Genomic DNA, 13597 nt, shown 5'->3' on the forward strand with positions numbered 1-13597 from the left:
GAACCAGCCCCCTATCGCGTTCGTCCTCCTCCTCCAACAGGTGGGACGATATACATGGGCGTGTTTGAAAGCCCGCTGTTTGTACACAACTCAAAACACGGACACGAGCTAGTTGAGGTATGAATTATACTTTATTAAACCTAAGGCAGGGATTGTTTTCAACCACAGAGGCAGTGGTAGGCTATAAGTTACAGAGAATGACATGTCAGGGTTGAAACCAGAGGTGGAAAGAAACTGAATACAACTGTTCAATCACTTAATGGTCCATCGTCTTAAAATCTCTTATTGAACTTTCCTTTTAAAGGAATTGTTAGGTAGTATTGTTGGTGATTAATGGCCAAATCATGATATCTCGTTTGAAACATTTAAAGAAAGACTTTGTAATTTTTTGAAACATAATTTACACATTCTTCTTCTTAAAAATAAAAGGGTGAACTCATAGGGAATAAAATGCACATAGATTAATAATCCATGGTGCAAAAGAAGCCTTACATGGTCTGGTATGAGCACTTATGGTGGCTAATGTTAGCAAACTTTAGATGGATGTTGAAGTATAATGGACATTACAGAGTCATTGAAAGGTTACATAGTTTGCATTAAGTACATCAGTGCAAACAAGTCATATCAAAGTAACTAATCACAAGATACAAATAATAAAGATTATATAAAGATATAACAATCAACAAAAGCAAACTGTGCAATGTAGCTTAAAGGTCATAAACAAGCAATAAGTGGACCTTGAGTAAAGTTTTGTTGTTTTAAAAAACAACCAAAAGAAAAACACTTTTAGACTTTAAATGTACGGAAGACATAAATGGTGTACTAATCTGTACTGAAGTTGATTTAAGGACATTTCCATACTCGTCTGTGAGACAGCCTTCTGAGAAAGCTTATTTATTTATACTTAATTACTCAGAGAATGAACTTCCCCCTCATGCAGTGTATTCTGGTTCTCTTTCCACCCCTGGTTGAAACTCATCTGGCTCACAACAACAGGTGACACATTAGAGCCAAGTTCTACAACAGGTACTTTGAGGGCACATTTACTTAACTGGCGAATGTAAACCACAGCTGTACGTATGTGACCACAGGTAGCATCTTAACACGCCGGAGTTACAGCACCACACCGAATACACAGAGATCACACGTTGCCCATAACTTATGCCCGGCTGAGACGTCCCAAACCTCAGAAGAAAAGTTAGTCTGTGAGGAGCATCGTGTTAAACAAAAGCTTATGAAAATAAACATTGATATTTTCTTAGAGGTATGACATACAGTTTATAAATAGAATAGCATTTGGGTTATTTTGGTAAAGAATTACATGGATACATACATCTTGTATATTTGCATAATCAAAATTGATTTCACACGGGCCATCGAGGCCATCTCTGTGACAACTGCGCCCACACACACACACACACACACGCACACACAATATCAGAAGTCTGGCTGTAACATTATAACTACTGATACTTTACAGAGCAGTGAAAGCACCTGCTGGATGGAATGAAGGTTTTCACACTTTTGGTACTGCAGGTGCTCAATGCACTGAAGCGACTTTAAAAAAAACAAAACACAGTTTGCTCACTAAAACAAACATTCGAACTCTAAGCAAGTGGCGTAAACTATGGTTCAAGATTGAAATACTGTCGTTGCATCTTAAATACATTTAAAAAAGGAAGATGACTCTGGTGTAGATGAAGGTTAATCTATTATGACCCTTGCTGCCGGGTGTCACCCGGCAGCAAGGAGCTCAAATGATGACGTCTACGTGGAGAAGTACAATGTAGAAGGCTCATGTGTTGCTGTTCTAATCTTTCTATATACACACACATTGGATTAGTGATCTGTTATTTCTTTGTAAGGTAAGTAACCGAATAAACATATTCTGTCCTGTAGCTTTAAGAGGTTTGTTTACTCTGGGTCATCATGATAAAAAAAAAAGGATAAATAAATCGTTTCATTAATCTGTTTAAGGAATGTATCTGAATGCTTACACTGATTAATAGGGGGGGGGGGGGGGGACACTGATTAAATTGATAAACTAAACTAGTTTGGGTGCATCAGGATTGTCTTTATGTTTTACTCAGTTGTTGTTTTCTTTGGTAGTCACAGTGACAAGTTGCTTGGCAGCTTTGGCAATGTCATAGGCGCACTGGATGACCAGCTGAGTGAGCAGCTGGATGTCCGACGCGCAGGGGTTGTGCTCGGCGGCCTTCTGGCACTCTCCGTGGAGCCGGCTGGCGCTCGAGGTGAGCAGACTCAGAGACACTCGCACCGTGTCCGAGGACGGCCTCTGTGAGGGGAAAAGGAGGGACGATGGAGACTCGGTAAAAAGGGCCCGAACATGACAACCTCCATAAATACACCCTCATTGTAGTCAGTGGGCTGTGTGTGTGTGAGTGAACATAAAGCAAAGTAATCCAATAAACGGTAGATATAAAACTAAGTAATGCAATTAACAGGGCCTTCCACGATCGAAACAAGTAATTTAAGATTCCCTTTGGCTGTTTTCAAACAAACAACAAATCCCTTAATTGCCGTGGGGGGGGGGGGGGGGGGGGGGGGGGTCATCTTACCTTGGGGAACAGGGCGGCCATCTCTGTCACGGCCATGCAGATCTTTTCTGAACAAGGCAGGAAGCTGCGGGAGATGAAGAGGAAAAAAAAAAAAGTCTGAATGGGTGATCAACCGCTCCCTTGTGCATATATAGAAACATCAATGCAGAACAACTACCGCAGACAGCACAAACCTCATGAGACAGCTGAGATCATATTCCTTGTGCCACCAGTAAATAACATTTATGAATACAATATACTGCATATTTCATGAAATATGAGAAATTCTGCTGCTTGGCTCAAGAACACACTTTTTAAAATCGTACTGTTTTTTAAAAATCGTCTGTGGATTTGACAGGCACCGGGGGAGTACGTGGTCAAGTGAAGTTTGTTTCCTGTCAGCTGCGTCTTTAAGACCCCCCCCCCCCCCCCAGCAGACACAAGGACAGAGGCCAGTCTATGAAGCTAAAAATCAGTGGCTCAGTGCTGGAAACTATTGAAAACCACTGACCCAGACGCAGCTGAGACGGAGGATGAAACGTGGTGGAAGTACATAGAGTTCAAGCTTTATAGAGCATGAAATAATGAGAAGATTAGACTTTTAGGAGTTATCAACCACATTTCAAGTTGACAAATTTAATATCCTCAATCATGAACTACCTTTCATGTTTGGTCTCCTGGGCGGCTCTCAGAAGCTCCTGTATGTTCTTAGTGATCTGCTCCGTCTTACAGATGACGTCCTCTGTGCACGGCAGGGTGGCGTCTTCCTCACCCCCCTCCCTCGGCTCCATCGCTTCAGAGGCTGGAAGAGGGCTGCTACAAATAAATGAAAAAAATAAATAAAAACCGTACTGTTATATTATAGTTTTGGACCTGGGATTCTGATTTGTTGTGCACAGACTGTGAATTAAGTGAAATAACATTCTCTGTAGTGAAACAAAAGCAGTCTGATTCAGATGAAACCTACTGAACTGATCCCTAGACCTAAACTCTGCTGCATTGTTGTTATTCCAAATTAAAAGCCAAACACTTATTAAAACATACCCAAAATAGCATTAACATTCTCACAGAAGTTGCCTTAAAACTAGCTATTAGTGTCCTATATTCAGAATAGAACTGGGTACATTTATTTATTACTACTCAGCACATTTGTTTTTATTGCAACTGGCAGCTTACGTGAGGCCGGTGCAAGTTCTAATATGTGAATGTAGTCCTATACAGTCAAGACTGTTCCAGTCAAGGACTCTTCCTAAAACATCTGTCAGAACTAATGTTAGTCAAGCTTCCCCCCTCAGTCTTCATGTGACCTTTAACTTTGTAAACTTCTGCTACGATGACGTCATCACCTTCAGCAACAAAAACAACAAAAAAAAAAAAACACAAAGAAAAACCTTTTACCATTTATTTAACTTCAAAAATGCATTTCTTACGCCATTCAGTAAATACCGCATTCACCTTACAATAACTTAATATCAGTGAAACCACAAACTTATTTTAAAGCTGATTTTGACAAATAAACTGAGGATTTCTTTGTTATATCAGTGGCGAAATATAAAAATATGTACAAACCTTCACAGAGAAAATAAAGTGTATAAAATCTAAACTGTGCTTAAAAACCTAGTGTCACAATCGGTGCCATTTTGCACGAGGTGGGCACAAATTGTACACGACGCGTTCTCACCCAGTCTCCTCCAGCTCAGAGTGGTTCGGCGTCGTGTCGTAATCACTCTCCAGCATCATACTCTGTCCTTCCAGACTGCAGCCCTAAAGAGACATCAGCAAACTACCGTCAATCAAACACAGCATATAGTGTGTGTGGTTAGCACGCGCACTCATTACCACAGCAACCGTAGGCACGTACAAAATCTGAATCATGCATTTCTGATAGTTCACGCTATCAGACATTTTGGTTTTTAAAGCAGACGAAGAGAAAAAGAGACAACCGGGTCGTTGTGGTGCAACAAGCCTGTACTGCAGTGGATGCGATTAGTAGCGGAGAAGTCCCGATGTGAACTTCGGGTGCACTTAAAGGTGGCTAGCACGAGTGAGCACATTGTGAGGAGCCATTTCATCTATCTTTCATGGATATTGGCCTCATCATTCAAGCAGCAATCATCACCTCTGAGGAAGCAGCTCTGGACCTGTTCAGATAGCTGAACTGAAGCAGAGGCACTGTTGTGCATGCAGGCAGGCAGGCGATGCTGATAAAAAAAAAAGCAGTTTCAAAGACACAGGTCAGGAGAGAGAAGACTGTGGGGTCAAGCAGCGAGGGGGGGGGCAGTTTTCACCGTCCCCCTGGGGCTGCGTCTGAACCGAGGGGGGGGGGGGACTTCTGTACTTAACCCTTCGAGATCGCTCGTCCCTCGACCAGGATAGGGACGAGGGGAAGGTAGGGAGGGAGGAGGCAGCCGTCCCCAAAGGGCCCCTCCCAATCTAGAAAGGGGTCAAACCAAGTTCAGCATACTCTATTGAGATGCAATGAAATGAATGATTGAATGAAATCAACGAAAACACCCGACACCAGCCCCCCGGAGCCAGGCGTCATTATTTCTGCCTCGTGACGACCATCCAGCCGGATCGCTGGCGCTCCTGTGCTTACATTGGTCGGGAAGGGTTGTAAAACGACTCCGTCGTCGTGCCGAGCCGCTTCGACTCGGTGGGGGTACTGCCTCGGGGAAGAGCCCGTCTCGTACATGGACATGGCGCGGCCTCCGCGGGGCGGGTGTCGACCAGAGGGCCCCTGGAGGGGTTGTTGGCCGCTGGGGGGTTGCCATCGCAGCGTTGTGTTTTCGGTCTGCAGGGAGTTCAGCTGCAGAGAACAAAGCATCTTTCAAGTCAAGGGGGGGGGAGGATCTCCTTACAGAAGCTCAGACACACATCAATAATAGAGCAGAATGCAGCGACTCTGGGAGAAGAGTTTACTCCTGTATGCAGAGTTCACCGTCACCTTTGTTTTTGGTTTCTCACCAAAGGTTTGTTTCTTTGACAAATGAAATGCTGACACCGTTTGTTGACAGCGACTTGAACCCTCGAGAAACTGCTGCACAAGAGGTTGCCCTTATTTACATGAACAACACTTAGAAACTGAATACAGCGATGGGGAACGTAACTTGTTCTGTTGTCTGTCAACAATTACAGGCCACAGGCATGTTAGGAAATGTCTTGAGGTTCACTGTGTCAGCAATTGAGGTTTTGATGGGTGCAAAAAAAAGGGGTCAGGAAGATAAGGGAGTGGAATAGAGGAAGACCACCGTGTCAAATGAAAGCAGTATGGTGTGGACCTTATGAACCAGCAGGAGGAGGCAGCAGTACACTGTGGTGACGCCGTCTCTCAGCCGACTGGAGTGAGAAATAAAATTGGCTCTGGAGAGTTTTGATGGAAAGAAGATAAACAAATTCTGCCTTCTCCCACAATGGTTTCATAGGTCATAAACCTTCCTCGACTTTTATATAAACAATATATATTGTAAGTATGCAAATTTGGCCCCAAAGATGAGACATTGGCAACATTACACAGCTTGTAACGGTGAGTGCTGAGGGCATTCTCCCACACTCAAACTCCAAACACTGCATGGTGGTATGGTGGTTCTATAGATCTACAATGACGGATCATAATGTCCACTGTGGTTACCATTTGTTGATTAGTACTCGGTTCTTGTGATATATGACTTTTTGAATCCTCAATCTCTTCTAGACCACAAAGAACTAGAACATCCGACCGTGTTTTGCGGTTTCACTGAGCAGCAAAGCAGAGGAAGTTGAATCAGATAAATTGTAACCACAGGAACTTTACCCCATCCAGAAACACAGCAGCCATTTTACTCTGTAGCACTAGTAGTGAAGAATTGCAATCGAAAAGAAAGGCGACCAACACTGTAAACCATAAATCCAGAACAAAGTGGCCTCTAACTACGGGTCTTGAAATATTAATGTGTACGACCCTCGAATTAAAGAGATGGAAATCCAACTATGAGGGCAGACTTAGTTTGCACACATTCCTGCAAAACAGCACGATTCAATCAGATGTGACTTCACGAACCTTGCCCTGCATGCTACGCAGCTCATCACTGAGGTGACAGTTGACTTTAAGAAGCTGTTGTATTTTGGCTTCTGATGCAGTGAGGGCACTCTTCACCTCCATGAATTCCTGCACTGTGATTGGTCCATCAGAGAGGTCAGATGACTCGGAGCTCTGCGGCAGAAGGAAGGAAAGCGTTTTTGATCAGTTTTGAGACATGCAGCAGGACGTTCTACCCAATATCTCAGTAGAGTAGAGCAGCAGGTTCCTCCGGTCACTAACCTTGGTCCTTCCATCATTGCAGCTGTCCCCGCAGGTGGCCTCTTGCACCGGGTCTTCATCCGATGCCACGCTGTCGTAGTCGGGCTGGTCGTTGTCCTGGCTGTCACGGCGGCTGTCGATTCCCTGAAGGATCAGCTCCACGCTCTCTGCAGGCAGACCACCAGAACAAAGCATGAGAGATCAAACAAGCCCTGTTGGCTACAGGCAGCTGTAGAAATCAAATAGCTAAGGAACTCATATTTATATTTACTGGAAACCCAAAAATCAGGACGAGCTCTTCTTTAATACGCATCTCACAATCAAAAAGGCTGTGATGTGACTTGCTAAAATGTACAGAATGCAGGAATTTTCATTATTAAATCTGTGTTTGGCACCGTTTCTGTACAAACATCATTACATATGGTCTACATTCTAATTGTGACCTATAAATGTGAACCACACGGTTCACATTTATATGCAAAATTCTGGCTTCCTGAATCTTAAATCGCAACAACCAATTTAGGCTTTCTTCACAGCATATTCTTAGCTTTGTCTTCTGTGTATATGCTAATGAACACATTTAATGCAATATATACATAAAAAAACACAAGTATATGAGCAAGGAAATCCAAGGTCTGCTCAAATAGAAGCAGAAAGATGTGTTGTACCTTTGGGACTGTCGCAGGAATTCCCCCACTGCCGTCGTTTAGCATCAGTTAGAATGTCAATAACCAGGGTGGCAAACTCATGAGCACTAAACCTCGCCAATTTCTGACGACCCTGAGAACACAAATGTATCAAAAACACACAACGGACAAAAATACGGCATCAATGTTAAGTCCAGGACTCGCACAACGAATGAAAGCTCAAACACGGGGCAGCACTGGTGCGATCACTTGCCTGGTTTCTGGTAGACGAGTAATCTGGATTGACCGGCAGAAAAGGCACGACGGTGGTGTCGGTTACAAGAGTGCTGTGGTTCTGAGTGGCCAACCACACTGAGAAAAAAAAAATATAGAGATTTAAGAAAGATCAAAAACAGGGATACAAATTATTATTTGTTGTATAATTTTAAACTTCTTGCAATTTCACCTGCATCTGTTTCTCGTCTGTCAACTTCATCGTAAACATCCATGGCAAGCTCTTCAAACTGATGGTTACTTAGCTGAAGAAAATAAAACTTTTAAAATAATTGATTAACAAGTTAATATTTGCCTTTTTTGACTTTTGGTAAAAATGTCTCACCGACTGGAGCTTCTTCTTTGCGGCTTTTGCGAACTCGGACAAATCCAGGCTGCTTTGAGCAAAAACAGGAAACTGATTATTTTTCTGTACACACAAACAAAGAGAGAAACGATGGCGAAACATACTTACTCATTTCTTATCCATCAAAAAGAATGCAGCATAGGATATGATAAGCATAACATTGCAATTATTTTAGGCACAACACAGCGCATCGACAGCTAGCTAGCTAGGAGTCTGTCGGAGCTGACTGTCTCACCATTTGTTTTCTGTGTATTACAAGATCTGCAAAACAAGGGAGGTGCATAACAAAATCCAAATATGACTTAAAACTAGAATCACCACCTTGCCCTCGTACGCCTCCGCCAACGAGTCAAGTCACAGTTTACATCCATGTCTAAAGGTCATCGCTTTTTCATTTCATCCCAATTTGTGTGAAATGATCATAATAAGTAAAGGAATGCTGAAGTCACGGCCAAAAAACGGGTTTTGTGAGGTCCCAGCGACCAAAATCGAATCAGCTCAACCTGATGCAAGTGGACGTTTGTTTGCCAAATTTGAAACTTGCTGAAATTTTGCGTTTATGAGAAAGGTACGGACGTGAGGTCACCGTGATCCGTTACCTGTCTGCCATCTGTGGAATGATGAAGTGTTGTCCGTTTCTGTGGTCTACAACAAAACAAGGACATGACAGTTAACGACTAGCATAGAATAAAAAGCTCTAAAATGCCATGCCGCAGCAGCAGCTATGCTACCTCACCTGGTTGTCTTCCACAAAGGTAAAATGTTAAGCGGTCCGTGAGCTCGTACTGCATCTCCACTAGCCTCTCTGCCAGATCCTGATGCCCAGCTTGTCTGCACAGATGAGGAATAAAAAGGTCATGATTCAGAAATAGGACAGTGTTCTAAGGCTACAGAAGGCCTCAGGTAGGATGCCTTTAAGTTCATCCACATCAAAACTCTGCCTCTACAACAATACATGTTTAATCTGCAGTACAAAGCTGATTTGGGAACTCAAGTTTCTAAGTAATGAGCGTAAAACTGTCGCAGCTGTGTGGGCGTTACCCGAGTAGTCATGTTTAGACCCCACTAAGCATCTAGCAGCCAGGAACACTATAAAAAAACATTTTGACTTTGACTTGTTTCAGTAAACTGATTCTAGCTAGAAGCTATGTGCAAAGCAGATATTATCTCGATCATAAAATGTTTTGTAAAATATTATTTTTTTATGTCTAGGTCTTTGTTCCAACTTTTGATAAACTAGTTGAGCTGACTCAGCGAGTCATACTCTTATTGAATTACTCAGACTGACAGAATGCCACTGGGTCTGTGTCCAATGTTTATTGTAGTGCGAGGCATGCTAAATATCTCAGCTGCACACTGCTCTTCTTCTAACGAGGCATTTTCGACCCGTTTATGTTTAGCTTCCGTCACTTCCCTTTTTAGTCACAATGTGCATCATTTCCCAACATCGAAATACATGAATAGCATGCACGCTACACACGCACAGTTTTTTTCTTTCTTTCTGTGTTCAATCTCCAAAGGATGTGTATCATTTCCTGCCACTAGTGAGCTGGGCTGTGTCTGTTAAGGCGACGCATGCAGCCACACTAAAGGTTAGTCATGCGAACAGCGACAGTAAAAACTGTTAACAGCCTCGCTGTGAGACTTTACCACAGAGCTCTCCAGAAATCATGGCTGACGAACTGTGAACCAACTATGATGGGCAATACACCGCAATGCTTCAAAACCACGAGTTCTATACTGAGGCCGCTCTGAAATGATACGGTGGAAGTAACATTACATCGTGTTGGTAACAAATTAAAAAGATGAACTGATAACATGGGCCCTGTTTTACCTTGCATAGTCGATAGGGGTCTTTCCACTGGAGTCCAGAGCCCCGGGATCAGCTCCATAAACAGACAACAGCTCTGCTTGTAACATTTGTCCGGCCTTTGCTGCTATGTGTAGTGGAGTGTTTCCTTTCTCCTGTTGTGCCAAAAGAAACAACACAATGATGACGCATCAGTATTATGTCCAACATTAACCGCGTAACCTCACAAAATGTGTGGTTTTTTTTTGCTTATTCCACTACACTTACTGGATGGAAGAAGTTGGCCTGTGCTCCCAAAGACAAGAGTCTGAGGCAGGTCTCCAGGTTTCCAGTCCGAACACTGGAGTGGAGTTGCTGAAAGGAGATCGACAAGTAGTTTAATTTGAGTGTATCAGACACGCAGTGTGGATAGACTCACCCAGAACTGAGTGACTAATGTGATTTTCCTGCTGGAAATATCATTTTTGATAAAAAGTTAGATAATTGCAACTAAGGGATACATCAAGGATAATATTCTTTAAAGGTGCACAGATAGAATAATATGTTTATGGGCGCATTATGTCTTCTGTGCATGCACCTACATGCACTTTTCTCTTCGCCGTTAGTCAACCATAAATGATTATTGCAATGCCAACTATTACCATGTGTATAATCCAGCTTGTCCTTAGAATATTTGGGAATATTAAGAAATAATAGAGAATTCAGAGCACAAATACAAGTAGAGACTTGAGGTCAGACACGCTATACTATATGACAGCCACAGTCCTAGCGTGACCATTACAAGACAGTGTGAGCGGCAGTATGTCACAGCAACACTGAATACTGAATACATCGATAAATAGACCAAACCATGTCTGAAATGGATAGGAAGTGGTCACATATCACAGTTCAAAACCAAAACGCTGCTGCTGTGCAATGTTAAAGCAAGTGATTGTGAATTGTGCAAATGTTTGGCTTTATTGAAGCTTATTTGCATGAGACAATGTTGGTTTATTCTTACATCTAAAAATGCTAGTAAATGAGGAATGCAGAGAAGTTAACGCAGAAATCAAAAGCAGAGCCATGTGTCACCTTGCTGAGGTCTTTTGCGGTAACGCTGTCATCCTCCCGGCAAGGCATCCGATGGACGTACACCAACATCTGATATTTGGCTTTGATGAACTCGGTCTTGTTGGGACTGGAAACAACAAAACTTGCTCACATCTAAAACCAGGAAAACTGAACATCTGGACCACGATTGCTATTTTAAAGTGACTCCCACCTCACATTATCAGATGTATGTTTGTTTAAGACAAAGGGCTATCAAAACATATCTCAACCGGGGATGTCCTGGGGTCTCATACTGAAATCAGACGCAAGAACTGCAAATGCAAGTAACAGTATTTAAATCATGGCAAAGCGATTCCTCCATTAAGTAATCCACTATTTCACTTCTGCATATCTTGGCGTCCCTTAAAAGGAATGACAAAGCTCTCCTTCTGTGAACCCCACCCCTCTTGCAATACGCTTGCAAATTGTTTAAGACATTCACATCCAAACTCTACCTCTATCCATTTATCTATATCTTTATATATCCTTCTTTACTGTCATGACCAACGTTGTCTCTGTTGATCTCTGTACAGACAAAGGACTCTACAGTATCCTAAATTAGTGGGGAAGTTAGCCACAAAGCATATCTTTGTTTTTGACATTAATAGACAATAAGAAAACTCCAACCCATGTCGTAACATAAATACTTCCTTGTTTTGTGAATTCCCATGTGTAAGTTCCGCCGATGAAAACACCCAATATGGCGGCATTCATCTTGAATCCTCTATTCGGGACCGAAGACAGTTGCTTCTCTTTGGTGCATTGCGTACTCACCGTCTGTTTTTTGTCTGGAGACTGAATGTGTTTACTCTTAGTGCGAGGGTCGGGTTCAGCATGGCTGTGTTTACATGTGGCCGACTGTTTATCTTTACTGCACCAGCCCCACCAGACCGGCCTCGTGTTTACACCCGGCAGTGGATGCGAGTGACTTCATCACATCACGTCTTCTGAGTTACAGTACATATGGTTTGTTTGAAAAAGCACAACAAATCCAAACCCTTTAAATATCACTATTGTGAATATTCAACCAAATTGATCGTACATCGCTTACATGAGCAGGATACTGCCACTTTAACTTAACGGAACATTCATTTGGTTGTGTGTTCTCCAAGTCACTTAATTTCCTAATGAAAGTCTCAAAGCTACTTGAGACCGACGCCCACGAGTCGTGTTCATCGTAGTACAGAGGGTTCAATTGTGCATGTTCACTGACCTTAACTATGCCAATAGAGCTTTATACCAAAGTGCATATCAGAATCAGGACTGGACGCATCAAAAATACTTAAAAGCACTTACTGAACTCTGTCCTGGGGGTTGGCTTTGCGTTTCCCACTCACTGAAGAAGAAGGGTCCAGAAGGCTGTGCTCCCATATGGAATTAGCTCCATTGCCATACAGTGTCTGCACCATCTAAAACATGAAAGCACATTATACATGAGGGTGTCTTCTAGTCACTTGATGGTGTGCCTGATTGTGCAAACCATTGGTATTATCTCTCGCAGTTTTCTTATAGAGTCTCCAGATTTGCATCTGGACGTGTTGGTGTATTTCTGGGGACAGTGTCCCCCTGTCTCCTCACCTGTGACTGGGAGGCTGGCCATGGAGAATGAGTCAGATGTCGGACTTGAGAGCTGTGTCGCCCCAGACCTCGATGGATGCTGCAGCACTCATCGCAGATCAACACACCTCTGTTAACAGAGGCCCAGCGTGGCTCTGGAAGGAGATACGAACGTTATAAACACCCCCGGACGAGGATATATTATTCGCTAATTGACAGCAACAAAATGACACCTCAGTCGCTTCCGAGTGTCCTTCTCCACAACCCAAAATCACAATCACAAACGCAACCAGGCGTGGGTTTGCTGTGCGACAACATTAGCTAATGCTATCAGCAAGTTAGTCGTGGCGAGCTGGGTGAATAATAAGCTAATGCATCTGGTTTAAACCTTCATTCAAGTCAATTCAAGCAAAGAGTTTCAGAAGCAAGTTAACGTGATTAACGCCACACAGACTAGACACATTTTATAAATGTTTCCACAGGAAGAACACATAGCGTTGAAACCATTTTAAAATATCCAGCTAGCTAGGTACTCGCTAATCAATAACTTGTTAACGGTAACTATGAGTTAGCTAACTGGACGTAAGTTGTAGAGCGGGCTAGCTGGTTAGCTAGGCAGCTAAAGCTAGCTTGTTAGACATCCTACCCGGAGCACTGCAATCAGCGCAGACCTCTCTGCTTCGTACTCGCTTTGACATCCCTCTTTAGAAATCCGTTGGAGTCCAGAAGAGACAAATGTTTGAAAGACACGCTACAACACACAGCTTGACAGAGATCACAACCGGATTGCCCGATCTGGCAGATCGTATTCACCGATTCAGGCAAAGCAACTGTGCTCGTCTGACCCCCTCCCCTACTGTTGAACAAAGCAGTGTCCTATTCCAACACTCACACAGCCTCCTTGACTGCTTTCTTCCTTGCTTCCTTGATGTCTATCCTATGCAACTATATCGTCCGACCAACTCACTAATGAGTGCCTATTTGCTCGGTGCATTATGCAACTTCAGTTACTAAAGTCTAAGCAGAAAAATTTAAATG

General features: G+C 43.0%; 1 protein-coding gene across 2 annotated transcripts; it reads right to left on the reverse strand.

Moving 5' to 3' along the window:
* Window positions 1–112: 112 nt before the first annotated feature.
* On the reverse strand, window positions 113–13396 carry git2b (G protein-coupled receptor kinase interacting ArfGAP 2b). 2 transcript variants are annotated; one of them, XM_079290135.1, is made up of 20 exons: window positions 13206–13396; window positions 12581–12714; window positions 12299–12411; window positions 10985–11090; window positions 10181–10267; window positions 9938–10068; window positions 8840–8934; window positions 8703–8748; window positions 8083–8134; window positions 7930–8002; window positions 7738–7835; window positions 7506–7617; window positions 6859–7004; window positions 6598–6750; window positions 5158–5367; window positions 4902–4991; window positions 4240–4322; window positions 3219–3371; window positions 2580–2643; window positions 113–2296 (listed from the first exon to the last, which is right to left on the reverse strand). In XM_079290135.1, exons 1-20 carry the CDS (start codon window positions 13255–13257, stop codon window positions 2087–2089), a joined length of 2208 nt encoding a protein of 735 aa, XP_079146261.1. In that variant the 5' UTR covers window positions 13258–13396; the 3' UTR covers window positions 113–2086. The 2 variants fall into 2 exon arrangements, with proteins under 2 accessions (XP_079146261.1, XP_079146260.1); XM_079290134.1 differs by having other exon boundaries at window positions 3219–3374.
* Window positions 13397–13597: the final 201 nt, after the last annotated feature.

Source organism: Melanostigma gelatinosum (genome assembly GCF_949748355.1).
Source record: "Melanostigma gelatinosum genome assembly, chromosome: 18".
In the NCBI taxonomy this organism is placed as follows: Eukaryota; Metazoa; Chordata; class Actinopteri; order Perciformes; family Zoarcidae; genus Melanostigma; species Melanostigma gelatinosum.